At 38.7% G+C, this 20,858-nt stretch overlaps 1 protein-coding gene across 3 annotated transcripts in view; it reads right to left on the bottom strand.

Annotated features, from left to right (window-relative positions):
* LOC133463514 (MAM domain-containing glycosylphosphatidylinositol anchor protein 1) overlaps window positions 1-20,858 on the bottom strand; it is a 277,446-nt gene that overhangs the window by 77,583 nt on the left and 179,005 nt on the right. For all 3 annotated transcript variants that reach the window (XM_061745103.1, XM_061745086.1, XM_061745095.1), the window contains exons 6-7: window positions 18,589-18,721; window positions 5,997-6,266 (exon numbers count right to left, since the gene is read on the bottom strand). In XM_061745103.1, the coding sequence (XP_061601087.1) occupies window positions 5,997-6,266; window positions 18,589-18,721 (403 nt within the window). The remainder of the gene's footprint in view (window positions 1-5,996; window positions 6,267-18,588; window positions 18,722-20,858) is intronic.

Genomic DNA, 20,858 nt, shown 5'->3' on the forward strand with positions numbered 1-20,858 from the left:
TATATTTCACAGTGCCATATGTTGACTTCTTGACACACCGTATTTACATAAGCAAACTCTTCAAAATCACTGACACGGTGCGACCGCATCAAGTGTGAAATTATTATCTATTGTTATCACATCCATAATTATGTTAAAGAGTGGCTGAAAGGTATATTGACCACTTCGTGTGGTCCTGTGAAATGATCTCTGCAAAATCTCCCCCGGTGTTATGATGTTGATGAGTGTGTCAACACTATATTTTGCAGAAATATTGTGCGGAATTATTGTGTTCAGGAGGTAGCAGGTTGCTCTGGACAAAAGCTTTGGCTAAATGAATATAGCAATAATCCTTTTTTTTTTTTCCTTTTCCAAAGATACACCCTCTATCCCACTGTTTTACAAATTATGCAGACACAGCTCACTATTCCTTTTTTTTTGGTTAGTGGATGTAAGTTGTGACATTGTGACCTTGTCCCAGGCTGTCTTTGGTGACATGATCATTAAAATAAACTTTTCTAATTCACACAACCAAAGATATCAGAATGATTATTTTGCACAACATTGTGACAGGCTTAAACAAACCAATACAAAGTTTAAAAAAAAAATCTATTTTCAATGTTTATATGATACGGAGCCCCTAAAGGGACACAGATTTTTTTTTTTTTATAATGAGTTTTAAGCGCGCGCGTGAAACCTTTACACGCGCGCTTAAAACATTTAAGTGAGCACGTAAAGTTGTTTACGTGAGCACGTAAAACGTTTATGCACTCACTAAAAAGTTTCACGCGCTCTCGCAAAACTTATAAGTGAGCGCCTAAAAGTTGTTCTACGTGAGCGCGTAAAAACAAGTACATGGGAGTTTTGCTGGAACAGGAGACCCTCCAGTTGCGCCCTGCTCTGTTTATGAATGGAAATGACATTACAGGATTTAGCTGAGCTATATTTTAACCTGGGACTCTAGGTCCCATTATAAGGACATTACCACAATGCTTGCAAGTAAACAACTTTACGTGCTCACTTAAAGGTTTTACGCACGCGCGTAAAGGTTTCACGCGCACGCTTAAAACTCATTATAAAAAAAAATAAAATCCGTGTCCCTTTAGGGGCTCCGTAATATGACGATCATAGTGGAGTGTTCCCTCCAAAACATACTTTCTACATTGCATTTTCTTTTAAACTTAACTTCTCTCCTATTCCTTCACTTCCTTTAGGTTTCAAATACTTTGTGAGGATAAAAATCTGCTTTCCATACGTGCAAAAAAGAAGAAGGCACCACATGTTTGCTAGAAATAAAGATCTCAAGGACATTTGTTACATTATCACCACGTGGTGACGTTTGAGTATGGATGCTGTTCTTCAGACATCTGCTTAATTACTTCCCTAAGACTATAAAATATGAAATACATGCTTCAGTTATTTTTGTTCTTGCTCATGGAGTAATGAATCCCATCTGCACAAGACAAATATGATGTTAGCATAAACGAAAGCTCACACCGAAATGTGTTACTTCGTTTATGAAGCTTGTCTGGTGACATTGCAAGAAAATATTTCACTGTGCGGCCACGGGCCACTAAGATATGACCATGCACTGGATTCATTAAGCTGCAGCCAGTCATTAGCATTGCAAGGGAAAGTGATTGCTAAACTGTGCTGATATCTTAAAATGTTCTGGCCAAAATACATGGAATCTGTTTTGCTGTGTACTGGGCAAACTTTGTACTTTAGGCCTGTTATTGTGCTTGAAACATGGGTACATTTGATTTTATCTGATTAGGTTTTTATCATGTGATAAATATGTTGACAACTTCATCTGCAGTACTACACAGTCTGAAGAGTCTGTTATGATTCTAAATTCTTCCAAAGTAATTGCAAAGTACTTGGAAATATGACTGGTGTGAAAGTAATATAGAAACACACTTGATAAGACTAATATGGCAGGAAATTACTATTTGATGTCTGCTTTAGCAGTCCCATATAATATTTTCAATATTTATAGACTTTCAAACGTTTAAGATTGACTTAAACTCTAACATACCCAATTTTCAGGCCATCTAGCTGCCAGTTTAAGAGCTGTGCAACTGATTAAGGAGTAAATAACATTTTGAAAGAGCAGGCACTGCAGGAGCTTCTGCAAACTTATGAATTTTGATCGGTCCTTCAAGCACGTATCAACCCAGCTCTTGCCAGCATCTCCACATGCATTCAGTATTGTACCTCGCAGATGCAATTCCGTTAAAAAAGAAACACCCTCCAATAATCTCTGTTGCCGTGGTACCCAACTAGCAGTAACGTGTCTGATTGGTTTAGGATGAATAGCTCAATATAGACGGGGGACAGGGGTACTTTAAGGATAAAGGAGGTTTATGTATGTAAAGGGTACACCTGTGTTTTTTATGTTATATAAATCAATACCAAAAGATTGTTTGTGTTTGGTTAGCATAGTATATCATCATTATATCCAAAGTGTGCTAATTTATAATTAATAAATGCAATTTTAAACTGATGAAAGGCGTGAAAAATTAGAAAAACAAATGTACAAATTTAATCAAAAAAGTGTGTAAGGTGCAAAAAAAAGAGATAAAAAAAACTACTCAACAGGAAGACATGAATGGAAGAGCAGGAAAAATGGCTTCCACACAACATTAGATGAAATGTGACTGTGTGTGAACAATATAAAGGAGGCAGCGTGTCAAAAAGAAACTCGAGTAAAATGAAAATTGGAGACGAAAGAATGAGAGAAAAAGGAAGGAGAAAATTGTGAAGAAGGACAAGACAAAAGGAGCCAGATACAGAATAAAATAAAAGGGGGTAAAGAGGAAGGGGTGTAGGTTGGGGTGGGATAGGGTGGTGCTGGTGGGGGGGGGATCAAGGACAAAGAGTAACTCTCACACTGTCACATTTAATTTTCAGTTTCAAAGGCTGCATTTTCCCAACTGATTTCCATGTTGAATACAAAACAGCTCTCTGTTTTCTTACTAAAATGTGATACAGGCCGCGAAGAAGAGAGAGGAGCTCAACTTAAAACGCTTTTCGGGCTTGTTAACAAGATACCAGGGTGGAGCCACTTAGGACAGTAGCCATACGTGTGTGTGTGTGTGTGTGTGTGTACCTGTGACTTACAAATGACATGAGTTATAGGGACATAAATATACCTGTATTGTCAGATTAATACTATAAAAAAATATCATGGAATAAGTTACCAGTAAATAAGCATTTAAATTACGGTTTAAATTGTTTGAAGTCATTAAAATAAAGCTGTTTGGCCGTATTTGTGTGTGTGTGTGTGTGTGTGTGTGTGTCTCATGCCAACCAGCACACTTACAATTTGTGCACTTTGTGTGTCTCTTTTAACGTCTTGCCACCTGTGCTGGTGTGAAAATGCGTTCAGGGCCATTAAGCTAACAGGAGAAACCCATCCAGCATACGTTCTCTACAGTGTTAACTAACAGAAAAGACTGTCACTAATTGCTTCCACTCCAGTCTGAGTAATTGGAGTGAATAAAGATGATTAAAGGGGCTAAAAATAGCTAGAGGGAAGGGAGAATGGAAGGTTTTTGCTTTAATGGAAGGGAAATTACAAAAAGAGAAATATTTAACCTGACTATTCTGACGAGGTTCACGTCGGCTCACTATAATGATGGATCAGCTGCTCACACACAGACGGCAGGCACATGCCTGCTCCAACGCAAACCGCAATCAGTGAATGAAGCTTCCTATTACAATGCAAATGTTTTTCACAGATTGAGAGGCTGAATTAAATTAGATTTGCTATTTTATTTTAAACTGCTAAGTGAGGTACCCAAAATGGATAAACTTTTTGATTAAGTCTGTACAGTACAGACTTAATCAAATCTGTGTGTGTATTACTGCTAATGAGCAGTTTGCTGACCTCATCAACATTTACTCTGATTTGGATTTCCAGAGTGAAGGTGCAGAACCAAGTGTATTTAACCATTTATATATAAACTTTGACTAAATAGCTTTATTGGCTCCAAACCCTGTTCCGTATAGTTCTCTGGAAATAAATAAAGTGCTCCATTTAAGAGATAGAGTTGCTTGCTTAAAGCGTCAAAAGAAAGGACATTTTGCAACTTGTAGCTCAGAGGTTTCTGCGAGAAGCGTGGAGATTAACTCACTTCCACGATACTAAGATGGACTCTCCTTCAGCCTTTTGCCCAGTAACTCTCATTTTCTCTTCTGTCTCTATTATCTTGAGTTTTTTAGTCACTACTGCCATGATGTCCACTGTAGCTTTGTGAGCCAGTTTCATTGTTATTTGCTGTGTGACACAATCACAGTCCTTCAAATAAAATATATATTTTAACATGAAAAAAAAATTAATACAAATATATATATATATATATATATATATATATATATATATATATATATATATATATATATATATATATATTTATGTATAAAAAAATCCTTTGTGCTTCTTAAATACTAACTGAAGATAAATTGCAGCATATCCCCCTTTATACACCAGATTACAGGTTCTGAAAGTTTTTCTCTTTTAATCATCTCATGTTTCAGTAGGAAAGCTTGATAATATCCACGACTGATAGAAGAGAATCCAACAATGGCACCGCTCAAGTGGCCACCTGTTGTGGTTCCTCTGAAAAATGGTTAATGTCTTTGTCTTCTTGAGATGTTTTTACTGAGCCATTTTCTGTTTGCGTTAAGTAGTTTGGATGATCTTAAAATGCTGATTTGGATGATGCTCTTTACATTTATAAAATGATTAGTCTCCTCCTCACTCCAAAAGTGTGGCGTGGTCTTGTGTTTCTCCATGTTTAGAAGTACTTCCTGGACTCAAAAGACCAAGGTTCCTTGCTGATTGATCGGAATATTCCGTTAGAAGTTTACATGACCGAATATTCGGGTTTTAAAAGGAGTAACCCAGGGGTCACATTCAGGTTTTTAAAAACCCGAATATGAGCAAATTTGGGTTATTCAAAGGGGTTATTGGTGTTTACATGTCCGTGCAAAATTGGGTTATTGCTAATATTCGGGTTTTAAAAGGGTTATTGATGCATGCAAACGCAGTCACCGTCCTGTGCGACTTTTTACGGAACGGCTCCAATGGCGACATGAAACGAAGTGAAATACGCGCCATTCCAACAACGGCCATTGTGTTTGAGTGCGCATGCGCCATCTATTGGTGGAACGTGGGCATTGCAGGGAAAGGAGAAAATGAACAAGGTTTTTACTATAATGTGCATGTGGCCTGGGGGGCCGTAGTTTGCCCATGTCTGCATTAGATGATTAAACTTTCCATGACCTGAATAACCCAAGGTAAGGGGAGAGGTCAGCGATGTGGAGGAAGACAAGAATGGACGGGGGACTTTAGCTATTTTTTAAAAACTTGATCATATTGTGAGATAAAAATCAATGGGATGGATGAAAGAGCGTAGGTGTCATGCTTCCTGACATGTGGCTGCAGGGGCAGGTTCCAGACCCCAGGGCCCTCTACACAGACTTCTGATAACCCAGGCAGGCAAATGATTCTTAAAAGACCAGCAGAAGCGGGACAGGAGTGCTGCGGGATTTGTTGACAACATGTGGCGTGAAGCTGGACAGGAGAACATCTGCGTCCCAGATGAAAGAGTTCTCCTGTGTAACCTCCCGATGGTCTATATCACATTATCTGCACAGTCGTTGCCAGGCAACAAATACAACACTCCCAAACAATTCATGATGGTTTCTGGAGCCGAGTGTCAGTTTTCAACTGATGTTTAATCTAATTTTTTTTTTTTTTCTCATTTATTGTTCAGAGACATTTACATTGCAAAAACATCATTACATCTTTGCGAATTAATAAAGTATCATTCAATATAAAGAAATTTGGCTCAGTTCAGAGCTCTGTACTAGCTCTAGTTTTAGCCTCTTAGCTTTTGCAATATCAGTGCACCGTACAGGCTCAGTGGCCTTTGGGCACTGAACGAAGTGATCGTTCTACCAATAAACAACTAATATCCATCTTTCCCTCAGGAACACACGTTACTTACTCCGGACAACAAGATTGGCGTTCTTGCGAGCTGGATTGCCCACATTGTTGACAGCTGTGCAGTTGTAGAAACCTGCGTCTGCTGGTGTGACGGCGCGCAGTATCAGCGTGGCCCCTCGAACCTGGGCGCTGAGCGGCAGAGGGTCGGGGTAACGCGACCACGTCACCGTGGGCTGGGGGAAGCCGGACGTCACCTCACAGGTCAGGAGCACATCCTGACCGGGATCCACCACCACAGTGTCGTTGACCGACAGCCGGATCATTGGGGGAGCTGAGGAGACGGGACACAGAAGAAAGTGAGCGAAGAGGAAATCCAGTTCTCTCTGCTCACGTGGAACAAAACTGTCTAATGTTTTTCGTTTATTTACTTAACAAGTCCAAGTATGGGCGGATGAATACACCACATTTATGCATAAGGTGCATGAATGCATATGCATGCAGTTTATTTGAACATCTTAACATCATTTTAATCTTAAAAATGAAATTGAACAAGACTTTACACGCAAATTAAATGAATACGTTTGAATTCCTGATCTTTTACCACCACAACTATTTGTATTTTATCTCTAATTCAGTACAATTTATTTTGCAGTAATTGCTTTTTTGCAAGGAAAAATAACAAATAAAAACAAGACATTTAGAAACACAAATGTATCTATACTGAAAAAATCCCCAAACCAACTATTAATCCCTGCAAAAGATGCAAACCCAGTCCATCCATTCTTGAAACCAACTATTCTGACAAGGTTCACATTAGCTCACAAATCTTGTCTGTTTTTCCCAAATAACACGTTGTGACCCACTGTCCCAGCAAGAGAGATAGGGAATGTGAAAGTGAATGTTATGAGAAAATTTCCAGGTCCTGATTAAACAGGACAAAGTAATGATCAAATACACCCCCCTTCTTCTGCTGTCCGCTTGCTACTGCGTGCTACTTACGGAGGACGTAACAGTAGAGCACAGGGAGACCCCAGATGTACAGTATGTGGAAGAGGGGATAAAATCATCCTACTGAGCAAAACGGAGATCAATTTGATCCCAGAAGTTTCAAGAAAGAAATAAAAAGAAAAAAGAAAGAATCTTGGATGAAAAATCTTACCCCCGGGATTTTTTGATGAATAGGGAAATAGTTCTCCCTGTTTAGTTAAATGTGTATTTAAAGGCTTCAAAATCTGTCACTTTATCTAGATGGAAGTTCTAACTCCAGCATTTTGTAATAGGCTCTTGCATACGTTACCTAAGGGTGTAAATTGTGTGACAAAAGGGCAACAATAAAAGAAATGAGCTTGTGACCAGTACATAACCCGTTTAAATCCCTCGAGTGGCTGCAACAATCTTTTTTTTTTTTTTTTTGTGCGGCAGAATAGAAACGTTTTCACCTCCCTTTTCAGCTGCACCCTGAGGCCGGCCAGTCAAACTCCGGTTTCTCTCCTGGAGGTGTTTGCACACGAGTTACTAATATGTTCTCGCTGTAGAGCTCACTGGTGTGAATGAATGCAACCTTACAGTACATGTCCCAGTGTCCTCTGAAATAAGCACAGAATAGCCCACTCCTGTCTAATAAAGCCCCACCAGAAACAAATCTGGAATGGTTTTCAGGTGCTATCAGGTTCAGGAACTTTGTTTTGTATTACATCAGCAACAAACAGCTCATCAGAACTATGTAAGCAGGGTCGGGTCTAAGGCCATCCTACTCAGAAAGGAGACAATATGATTTTTCTGTTCAACCTTCATCAGAAGTTTGTCTTTTTAAAGATTTAAAAAGACATATATATGTATTTAAAAAAAAAAAAGGATTTCAATTTTCCAACAACTCTCCTAACAGACAGTAGCTCAAAACATAAAAAAAAAAAAACTACAGTAGGTTACAGATGCATTTTTCAACCAATCAGAAGAATCAGAATCAGAAGAAGTTTATTGCCAAGTAGTTTAACACACACAAGGATTTTGTTGTGGTGATTGGTGCAATACAAAAGAGTAGGGCTCGGCGATATGGACCAAAAGTCATATCTCGATATTTTCTAGCTAAATGGCGATACTCGATATATATCTCGATATTTTTTCTGTGCCTTAATTGGAGTTTCCCCCAAAGCATTATAGCATAGCATCTCTGTTAGCTTCATTTTTTTCTGAGGCAAACCCTTAAAAAAACAGTCAGTTTTAATACAAAGCCTTGTGCCAAATGTCACACAGGTACCTTTGTTAACAGAGGTCTGCACAATATCAAAATGTATAAAACAAATGAAATAAAAATAAACTGCTTGCATATATAGAATAAAAATGCTTCTTGAATAAAATAAAACAAATATCCCTTTCCTGCATAACAATTAAATTAAAATACACTGTGCAATTAATACAATGTAGACAGTAACAGGCAGACTTTTCCACTGAGGTTGACAGTTGTGCAAATAACAAAACATTTGTGCAAATCTCAAATAAAACATTCAAGTCAATTTGTCAAAATCATTAAAAAAAAAATGTAAAAAAAAAAAAAATGTAAATTTTTTTTTTTTTAAATCGATATAAACGATATTGTCTCGTACCATATCGTGTTTGAAAATATATCGATATATATTAAAATCTCGATATATCGCCCAGCCCTACAAAAGAGCAAATAATATAAAAGAAAAAGTGTACAACATATTGGTTTTAAAGTGCCGGAGTAATGAGTCTGTAGTGAGAGTTTGCACAAAACAGTGAACTCACTTACACTCGACTGCAGTCTTTAACGGGGGACTGTGCGTATGCAAAAACATGGACACACTAATGGGATATCTCTTTAGCTAACTTCACCAGTGATGGCTCCAGAGCTGACAAGAAATTTCATTGGTCTAACAGCTGCAATCAGCGCATAAATAGCACTGTCTACTCCCATTGTATCAAATCACAGCACAGGGAAAGTAAACCCCTGTTGGTCTGGGGAGCTTTTTAAGGAGTGATCAAGGCCCCCACAGAAAGCTTTTTCGCTTGGTTAATTCTCTGTTTGTTAAATCCAATCTGGTGTAATGAAGTCTCAAGATAAGTATGTGGTCATAAATAATTACGGCGCTGATTTTAAGGCGTCAGACTGAGTCTGTATGCAGGAGTGCGGTCGACTCCTGAGTGGACTTTATCTGAAAGACATGCAGGTCAGGTAGATTGGCCCTTGGCTATTAGTAAAAATTTGACTCTGTCATTTAACCTTGTGGAAAACCAGGTCAGACTAAGAAACACCAAATACATATCTATCATTTTCAAAGCACTGTTCTGTTTTGTTTTGTTTTTGTTTTCAGCAGAAGAAGACATGTGTTATCAGTGATAATTAATAGCAAATACCTAGATTGAGATGAGCTGGAGGAAAGTAGCCAGAGGCAGAGAGGCAGATCTACTCGTGTTCAGACTGCACCCATTAAAAAGATGGAGCAGTCTGGAGAATGGGTGGATGTCTTGTCTGACTGAATGATGCCACTTCATGATTAACGACCTGCTTTTGTCACTTTCACGTTACGGAATATTCAGTGATCATTACAATAATCCAAAGCAGGGGGCAAGACTGCAAACGGGTAGTGAGGAGAAATTCTGGGAAGAAGAAAAAAAGAGAGAGGAAGTGAGGAATTGAGAATTATAGCTTCTATTTCCTGGGGATGCGTGGGAGACGGTAGCGGTAGGATCAGCCAGCACTCCTCTCAAAGTAATGGGATATATGTGCAGCACAGCGGTTTACAACCAGGTAACAAATGTCTCCCTCTTCTACGCTCACACTTTCTCTTGTTCTTTGTTCCCTCTCTTTCAGTTTTTCACCTGTTTCTCTTTAATATCTGCCTTTTTACCTTGCCTCTGTACCTGGGTCTCCTCCCCCTCCTTTCTGCTCTTTTCCCCCTGTATGACTTGCTTCCTAGCTTGCTGCCACGCTGTGAAACTAGTTTGAGATATTTTATTTATTTATTTGGATCCCCATTAGCCGTCATCAGTTTGACAGCTACTCTTCCTGGGGGTTTCCTGGGGTCCACATGTATATGATTCATCTAAAGTCAGGGGGAGTTTAGTTGTGGTGTGTGTGTGTGTCTGAGAGAGAGAGAGCTCACAAAATTTGAACAGTGGTGCTTGGCTTTATGTGCCATGTTTAGATTTTTTTATAGTCTGCTGCATTTGCTGGTGCTGGTGACCCTGTGACAGACATGTGACCTGTCCAGAGTGTACCCTGCTTTTCACCTGAAGACGGCTGGGACAGGCTCCAGCAGACCCTTGAGATCTGCTCGATAAGGATGAGCAGGTATGGGTGACAGGTGGATGGATGATCTTGTACGCTGTATAAAAGTCTGCACATGTATGACCAAAAAACGTAATTTTCATTTGAGCTCTAGAAGAACAAACCAACTGAAGAAACTAGACAGAAACTGTAACCTACATTTTTCCAAGGATCAGTGTTCAGCACTGTGTTTTATACACTAGTCTGGTTCCCCGTTTTGTTTTCCGTATCCAGTTACACAGAGAACTAAGTAAGACAAATTGGAAAAAAAAGAAATGAATAGATGGATGGAATTTTCACAATATGTGTAGATAAATAATTCAAAAATGTTGTCACTTCATGTCACGTCACTGGTAAAGGATCCAGTGCTTTGGAAAAAGAAAGAAATACATACATACATACATATATATATATATATATTTTCATATATAATATATATATATATATATATATATATTAGGGCTGTCCAAGTTAATGTGTTAACGACGCGTTAACTTCACGTCCTCTTAACACCGACAATTTTTTTAACGCACGATTAAAAAAAAAAAAAAAAAAAAAGGCATGATATCATTTCTGGCGGTCGACGGCACCTGTAGCTGGAGGAAAAGTATGGTGGATTGAAAGATGGAGAATTAAAAAGGGACTTTTGAACGGTTAGTTCACTTTCAAAAAGATGCCAGATGGTTCGCTGGACAAGACTGAAGTTATTTACATGTACTGTTGATTTGAAATGTCAAAAGCAGACAACGCTGTAGCAGCTTGCAAAAAAGGACCAGTCAAATCAAACTTTATTTGTAAAGTGCTTTTCTTACAAAATAAAAAATGCAATGCAAAGCGCTTTACATAAAACATAAAACTCAATAATGCCCCCCCCCGCACACACACACACAGACGGGCGCACGCACCCTGCGATTCGCACGAGTTTATGGCTGAGGACTGAAGATCAGGTGAGGAAACGGCTGCACTTTATATGTTGGGTTACTCCCTGCTGTTACATGTGCACTTTAATTCCAACTTCATGGGCAACATTGTATATTACATACCACTGAGACTGATTTATAAAATAATGCTGCATTATTTGTTGCATTACTTATAAAAAGACCAAATTAACATTCCTTATTTAATTTAACTAGCTAATTCATATGTATGTATAATTATTTTCTTTTTTCATCAAATACTATTATTAAACTCATTCAGGATTTTTTGTAGCATTGTTTAACTGTTCTTTTCAAAGCATTTTTTTCCACGTGTCTCAACATAGCACTGAAAAAAACCCAGCTGGTTGCCACCATCTGTTTAGAAAGTATTTTTCACAACTCCTTTTTTGTGAAAGAGATTGCTTGAGTCAGCATTTTCTGATTATCCTAAAAACTCGGAACCTGTGTGAAAAATTGGATAATATTAATTATTCTGCCTGATGCAAGTCATTAGTTTCAAATGAATATGGTTATACAAATTGACTTTTGAAAAACCAAGTTTCAAATTAACTTACTGTAAAAGATATAAAGAAAAACTACAATCACTACCTCTGAATGCATTAAATAGTAGACACAAATCGGTTTTTGCAGAACATTATAATCTTACACTGAAGTTGACTTTTGACCTTTTGGATATGACATGTCACAACTTAGTTTGTTATTTCCCCTAAAAACCATTTGCAAAAAAGTTTATTTAAAATCATAAACTTTTGGGTGGGTTTTGTGAGGCCAGTGACCATGATCTACTGACCATGACATCATTTTTCCATTGGAGGCCTGTGGAAAAATGGATTCCATTCTTCCACCCATCCACCCATCCACCCATCCATCCATCCATCCATCCATCCATCCATCCATGCATCCATCCATCCTCTTCCGCTTATCCAGGGTCAGGTCGTGGGAGAGACATAGCCAAGAGACATAGTCCCTCCAGCATGTCTTGTGTCTTTCCTGGGGTCTCCTCTCAGCTGGATACAGAAGACCAGAAGACCTCACCAGGAAAGTGTCCAGGAGGCATCCTCACCAGATGCCCAGTTCACCTCATCTGTTTCCTCTCGCTGCCCTTCCGCAGCGAGAGGAGCAAGAGCATTTGATTCATTTCATTAATTACAGGAGAATGAGACAGATGGACCAACTTGCAACGTGAAATATCTTGAGCCACAGCAGACACTGGCGTGGAGCCATCAAAATTACTTTGAGAACTTTGTTTGTGCAGCAGAAGTTTCTGCGTAACTCATAGGTTATTAATTTATTTACCCTATGGGCTGGACTCCAGAAATGGCATAATGACTGGACATTGACCAATCTCAAGTCCTCAGGGTTGTGTCCAACAGATTGGGACACACACATCGTCCTCGATCTTTCATCTGTAGAAATGGTTGTAATGTAGATCCGTGAATTTCTTCTTATACTCAGTCCACACAAATAGAAGAGTGGTGTCGAAGAGAACAAAGGACACTGCTACTGAAGTTACATTATCTAACAAAAAAACTGCTTGATGAGTGGCTGGATGAGTGATCTATATGTGATCTCAACACTTCACAAGTACTACACGCTGTTTGATGTGGGTGGAGTAAGAAAGGCTGCAAACACTGCGTGTGGAAGTTGAGGTATGGAACGAGAGCAGTGGCCTAAAAGGAAATCTAAGCGTTTCCCTTTGTTTCCCAACCACCCCGCTGTCCAGAAGTTGCTTTCCAGTTCTAGTTTAGGTCAGAACTGCTGGCAGTCCATTCCAGTCCCCATACCATGTTCTTCTTCAGCCGTGCCTATGTAATGTGACAGAATGAGCTTTATGTTGTTGAAAATTGTACAAGGATGACCCCGGGAAACATTTGGTCTTCAAAGCAACATATGCTACTCTAAAATCTCAGTGTGCTCTTCTGCATTTATGCCCCCATCATAAAAGTGGAAACCACCTTTGTCTTTGTGAATGTGACAATCACCAAAGTGTTTGATCTTAAAGAAAAATAGGATATATAGTCAACGCTGATCATCGTTTCTGATGTCGCACCGACAGCCAGCTAAAGTCGTCATGTTCTCAATATTCCATCTTAAGGTACAAAAAGCTGCTCACCGGAGGTACAGACGGGTGGTAGCTAATTAGGAAGCTAGTTACAACACAGTACACTACAGCTTTCACATTATGTCATAATTATTGCTTTCTCACCTTCTATTGATAATTTCAGGTATTTAAGAGAGTTTTAAATTGCTTTGGATAAAACACTTTGGGCCTGATTTACTAAAGGTTTGCGTGTGTAAAAACGTGTGCAAACTTGACAGCACCCGCAAACCAAAGTGCCAGCTGATCTACTAACAGCGTGCAAAGAGGACTGCACCTCTCAAATGCGCAAAATAGCACACGCAATCCATTTAGTACTTTTGCCCTGATGAATAATCAATATGGAGCGTACCCACCAGAAATCGCTAAATACTGGGAGGGGAAGATGCAAATTGGTCCATTTACCACGCGCAATGAGATTTACCAAGCCTGAAAGTTTTTGCGTGGATTGTGATTGCATCTGTATTTAATACGTTCAAAAGGAAGGTGCTAATCTCCACATGCAAAAGGAGAAATATTTTATTTGAATGTTAAATCGAGTATTATTCAGCAAAAGGTTGCCACAGGAGGCACATTCATTTTTTTATTTGTGATAATAAATAAATCACGTGTTTTCATGGAGAAAAAAGTGTTTCTTATTGTGCGCCTGTTCTGCAGTTGTCATACCCCGGTGTTGTGCTGTATTCAGCACCCCTGCCGTGAAAAGCACCCCCTCGTCTGACAAAAATTATATTCTCATTCCGTGTCACGTTCTGTTTAGCGTCCAGTTTTGTGTTAATGATTCATGTTGAAATGCGCTCATGGATTCCACAATAGTCATACTTTCCCACAATCACAGTCACAGATAACAAAAATCGGGTAAATGGTTATTGATGTCATTAATTAATAGCCTGCTTACTGTGTTGTCTTCCATAATATTTGTCAATATATATAATATAAACTCCTAAGTACGTGTTTGTGTGAGTGTGTATATATAAATATATTGAAGTGTCAGTGTGTTGTTTTTTTTCTTGGTCTACTTATCATTGAATATACGAGGGGGTGCTTTGCACGGCAGGGGTGCTGAATACGGCACAACAATTTGCCTCTTCCACTAATATCTCTAACTCCAACTCGTCAAATTTCATTTTGCGCTTGCGACTATATCCTGCTTTCCATCCAGAATCTCCATGGCGCAAAGTTTGCGCCGCAAACCGTAAGACGCGCAACACCTCATTTAAATACTGCTGTTTGCACCTGTTATCAATTGCGCACGCAATCTTAGTTGATCACCCGCAAAACACACAACAACAGCACGTGCAAACTTTTTCAGTGCACACGCAATTTAGTACTCTTTATTTAGGATCTTAGTAAATCGGGCCCTTTGTTTTCTAAATGACCCCTTCAGAAGTGACATGTGTCTCAATATGCTTATTGTGCAGTCATTTGTGGTGATGGTTTATTATGCGTTTCACTTCTGTCCTCCACACATTCTGTTCTTGTTTAACACCCTTGTACTCATCTATATTGTAATAATATGACAAACCGCACAGCTTTGCCCATATCTTCCTTTTTATGGGAGACAGTTAAAGAGGATTCGGTCACTGGCAGCAGTTACTGGAGGGTGGAAGCCCTGTAGTCATGTCCCAGGCCGCGATTATGATATGAAAATCAATCAATCAACGTGTCCTACTGGGCTGAATCTGACATGATGGCATAATCTCACTGGATGACTCTAATCTGACTGATGCAACAAGGACAGGCAGGGAACTCAGCTGGGAATAACGCAATATGCCCATTAGACAAATAGTTTAGAGGATGGAAGGGAAAAAAACAGTAACTGTTTGTTTTCCTCTTTTACAATCTCTGGTTCTGTCCCCATCTGCCTCTATCTTGCTCTTTTCCCACTGCGTATTTCTCAGCTCTGTTTCTCTTTCATGATTTTCTTTCTACATGTTTCCCTGTATGTCACTCTGGTTCTCTGTAATTTTGGAGAAATGAGTCCGGTGGTGAAAATTCCTGCAATAACATAGGATGCTTTCATGGACGGTTGTGACAAAAAAGTTAACAGTTGTTCGTTTTTCCTAAAGATTTGGAAACATTTTATTCCCGTGCTGTTGTGGCCTAAAATGTCATCAGGTCTTTATACGAGATCTATAAGTAGATAAAGGGAACTGGATTGTAGTAATTTTTCACACAATCTGGTTCAATTTTAAATATAAATGAGAAGTAAAGTTTTACACTCCTCCATGACTGTTTAAATCATAGATATAATAGTGAGGAGTGACAGCTCTATTTTATCTTTAACTCGGGGATCTGCTCACTAGATTACAATAAAACAGATTAAAAACTGATGACATTCATGACAACGGTTTAAAAGATCACTCCAAGAGCAAGGCCGGTGGACATGCTAGTTTATGAGGTCACATGTGAGCTCAGATTTGATTTGACGTAACGAAACGAAACTTCTCACTTTGCTGACTGTTTCTGTTTATGGGCCTTTCATCACAACAGTGGTGTGCAGGACAGAACCAGGACAGAACCACGGGGATGCCACTGATTTCCAAAAGGATAATAAAAATAAAAGGCTTCGCATTTTAATTCATGAAAATGTGTACCTCTTTGTGTTCACTAGTCTTTAACTTGAAATTAATTCAGTTGACACAGTTATAATTCAAAAAGTTGATTCTGAGAAAAGGGCTCTGCGATGGACGTGCGGCCTGTCCAGCTGCTTCTCACACAATGTGAGCTCAGAAAGACTCCAACAGATCCCTGCAACCCTCATTAGGAATAAATGGGTTTATATAATGGATAAATGGATGGATTTCCATACAGTGAATGTGAGGTGTATTGAAATACAGTTAATAACTTTTAATTTGAAGAAATGTATGCAATCCGTATAAAGCAGTATTTGCGACAAAATGAGATTTTGTCTATACTGGACTCCAACAATATGATTATCATAATATATAATTAATTAAATCTATTTTGTAATCATTAAACAGATTATGAGGTGAAGACAACTACACACTTAGACATGATCACACTTCGCCCCTCCTTTGTTTCTTTCATCTGTGCCTCTTTATGTCCTTTCTCTTACACACACATACACACATGCACACACGTACACACACACTGTGAGGCTGTTGTCCAGACAGATTGAATGTTTTGGCACGTCTCTGAGCCCCGATGCCAGGCACAAGTGTATTGTTGTGGTCGCCGTGTAACTGTGTGTTGGCTGCACTGTTGTGATACGGCTGCCACACAAGTCGGAGAGGAGAAGAGCACTTTGGCAATGAAATAGGAGAACACCCATCACACATGAAGAACATTTTCATAGCCTTTGCTTTTAAAATTTGTAATAGCATTCAATGTCAAAGACAAACAATACATTACATGTAAAATGTGTTCCATTTTTGCTTTTTTTTTGCCATCCTATTTTGGTCGCTCTCTTTTATTATAACCCATTATCGCTGGACCTGTGTGATGTTTGCTCTAATTAGCAGCTTATCTGTCAGTTACCGTACGTTCATCTGAGACTGTTTCATTAGGATCACTCGGTTTTCTGGAGTAATTTCAGCAAACCGTTCCCTTGTCTTCTCTCACTCAGTTTCTTCCTCTACTAACTGTATCACAATTATTATTTTTTGCCTTTCTTTTGGCCAGCTCACTTTAGTAAACAGCAGGGAAACATTTTCTCTTATCTCACCGACATCTTATTGCTAAATTGAGACAATAACAGTCTGCTTTTTTTTTTAAGTCACAGAATATCATGTCTATCATCAAACACATGCTTTCTATTGTGTGACTGACACCCCACACTGAGGTAATACAGATTGAGAAATTAAACACTAAACTACAATAAACTGAACTAAATGTTCCCGAACAAGTCAAACTATTCGTGGGTCACAATCACCAAGTCCCTGACGTGTCCGCTTTCATTTCAGCGGCAGCCTCATTATGATCAGAACTTTCTGTTTAAATGCTTCACTTTTCCACTGATGCAATAAATGTGCTACATGCTTCCACCAGAGAGCTTTAATGGCACCAGTTGGCAGCCTGTGATCAAAGCCAAGGCAGGATGGTTGCTACTACTAAAAAGAAAGAGGAAAAAAAGCATCATCATGTGGTAGATTTTTCATCTACAGGGCTAGAAAGACATTCATTACAGAGAATGTCGAACTCTTTCTTTAAGTGTGTATTAATCTTTCATTTTCACGGGTTTAGAGATTTAACGAAGCTATATTTGGCATGTAAGGCTGAATTTCCAGCCAGCCGCCTCTTTACAGTTGAAGCAATCATTACAAGTTTCCTTTTTCCTCATTTGCTGTATTTACTTACACAGGACCTCCGACTGTGAGACCGAGACAGTTTTACAAAAAAAAAAAAAACCCTGAACAATCCTTTTAACTCCACGTGGCTATTGCTAACAAACCCTGCAATCACATGTTAACGTTTCATTAAATTTGACAAGGAAAGGAAATTAGGGTACTCAAAATAGTGAATATAATAGAGAATTAATTATTTAAAAATGCTATGAAGCACTTAATCGTCTAGCAGCACCCGCCAATACATATTTGTGCTGCTGGATATTTAGAAAAATAGGTTAAAAGAAGAGAACGAGGAGAAATAAGTGAAAAAATATGAAAATACACTGGACAGGCATGGGACTTTCCCTTGTGGTGTATCAGTCTGACCGTAACAAACCTGACAGGGTTGTCAACGGCAACAATGTTGTCGTAAGTAATAGAGTTGCCGGGCGATGGTGTGTAGATGGACAGAGCGGTGCAGAGAGAATTGGAGATAACAGGGAGCGTGACAACTGAATTACAGCTGACGGCCCCGAGATGAGCTCTCAGCAACAGAACAAAAAAAAATAGCCAACAGACAGACAACGTGGCGCAGAGGGAGGCAGGCGAGAAGATAGAGACACTGAGAGCACATTTTAGTGGAGAGTCAAAAGCCCAAGGAGAAAAATGCACGAGAGGCAGAGAGTGATGTATTGGAGGAAATAGGAAAATAAGAAGATGAAAGGAGAATGCCATCTTTTGCTCAAGTACAGATGGAAGACATTTTAACAATGAGAGGAGGAGACAGGCGGCAGGAGATTCCTGAGCTGAGACACAGTGAGTGTGCAGAGTCAGATGAGAGGGGAGTATCAAAGAATGAGCAAAGGAGTGAAAGAATCAAAGCAAAACAGTGATGGGAGAAGAAAGAAGAGAAAATAAAACTTTGGCTTGGTAAAGCCAGACATATGCATGTCTGACACTGTGGCATCTCAGACACTTGTTTGTCTTTCGTGTAATGAAGAAGAAGAGGAAGAAGAAGAAGAAGAGAATACAAAACTTACTTGTGGAATTGGTGAGCCGGAAGGTGACTGAATTATCTTCAATGTTACACACATTACGGACGGACACTTGGCAGGTGTAATCAGCAAAGTCCTTAGGTCTGAGGTTTTTCAGCTTCAACACCTTGGTCTCACCCTTGATGGGACAAGCAACACATGAAACATCATGTATGAAAAAATAAATAAATAAAGGATCTATAAAGTATATATTTCACATTGACACAGACACATTGAAACACTGATATGACCATGTTGTCCTTGCATTGCGTACAACATTTCATCAATGAGATAAAACATTTCCATTTTCATCTCCTAAACTGGGTTGTAATCTTATCCAAACATCATTTCAATTTTCTGATGAGCCACAGTGTAGTAAACGGGGTCAGGGACACACTGGGATGAACCCACGCACAATCATGCATTGTCTGTCTATCTTACATGCCCTGATCAGTGAAATCACTGCAGATCCACATACGGAAGTGCGTGAGTGACACACCTCAAAGGGCTTTTGCATGGGACCATTAAGAAAATGAAACTGATCGATTGTGAGTGCCAAAATAAATCTGAGTCACTTATCCTCCAACTCTTTTTTTATACTGTATATGTGTGTATATGAACTCAACATCCCACAGACACATCCCACATAGACACAAGTAGATGCGTAACAGCTGTCACAGATTAATTTCAGCTGCACTGATGATTTTTCCGATCAAGGCATGGCTCCGGCAGAGTAGGTGATGAGTTAAAAGTGTCTTAGGAAACCATGGAAAGAGCTCTGCTGACTGGTTAATTGAACTCCAGGGGCTCTGCTGTGTGGCTGACTAATGCTTTCATAAGTGCAGAAAAAAGGAACGGCAACCCTTGTGTGCTCTTACATAGATCTGCTGAGTGTTTATTTGGTTATTTTGATCTTACTGGAGGCAAACTAAACAAGTAACTCAATGACGGTAGCTTGTTTATGAACTGCACAAGAGTACAACAGAATGAGATGACTTAATAAAATAAACCATTGTTTTCTTATCTACATGCATGTAAGATAAACAACAAGTATTTTTGTGTTTATAATGAGGAAAAATGTGGGGTTTATTATAGATCACCCAGCTGAAATAGTAATTGTGATAAAGATTTAATCGGCAAAACTGGCCAATTAATTAAATAATGCTGACTCCATGAGTTTTATTTAATTCCCAAAAGGAAACAAACATACAAACAAGAAAGTAGAACATATATATTTATGTATATATGAACCTTTGTTTGCTTGATTTTTAACTTAAAAGAAAACGTTTTTGGGACGAGAACAAATATGTTCCACATGTGTATCATTAGCCAGCATTATGAGTTGGTCTGGGGATCCTGGAGGATTCGTCTTCCCCAAGTTCAATAAAGAAAAGGAACGGGCCAATGAGTGTGATACAGAATACAGGACTAGTAAAAATTCCCTTCCGCATGAGCATTGACATTTGGCATTTAACATGTACTCTCACAAAAGGATATAAGCCTGAATTGTGTGGGTGTTGCATCGGCAGAAATTACAGCTAAACACGCACCAATGAGTTCGTCATCATACAGTTTAAATTCAAGAATATTATAATATAATAATATAATAATATAAGAGTATTATCGTCATGTACACAGCTGTAACACAGGGTTACACTGAGCAATGAAAAACTGCTGAATAGGCATGCATCAAAAATATTCCAAGTAAATAAAAAAAATAAAAAAGGTTATAAGAGTACACAAAAATAGATATGTAACTAAAATCTGCATAACTAAAGGCTTTTAGCAAAACTAGTGACAATGCAGAATGTACAAAACAATGAAAATGTGCAAAAAAATCAGTTAATTCAATTATTTTAGTGCATTAATTGACACATTTCTATAATTAAGTATTTTTTTTGAATTTGAATTAATTTATATGGAGGAAGAATGTGAAGTCTGCCTGTTCAGTGCTCCACTTGCAAGGCAACGCACGTTTATTTGTATAGCAACATTTAACAACAAGGTAACATTACGACATCATCACACAATAGAAAATACAAAGTATGATTTGAAAACAAGAAAAGAAAGATAAAAGAATAATACATAAAGACAGTAGTTCAAATATGATAAAGTGTAGAAACTCAAGCTTAAAAGTAAGAGTGCAGATTTGGAGCTTCATTCAAATGCAGTAGAGAACAGGTGAGTCTTCAACCTGAATTTAAATGCACCTAGTGTTTCAGCTGATCTGAGGCTTTCTGGGAATTTGTTCCAGACATGTGAGCAAAGGTGGTGAA

Source organism: Cololabis saira, chromosome 2, assembly GCF_033807715.1.
Source record: "Cololabis saira isolate AMF1-May2022 chromosome 2, fColSai1.1, whole genome shotgun sequence".
Taxonomy (NCBI): Eukaryota; Metazoa; Chordata; class Actinopteri; order Beloniformes; family Belonidae; genus Cololabis; species Cololabis saira.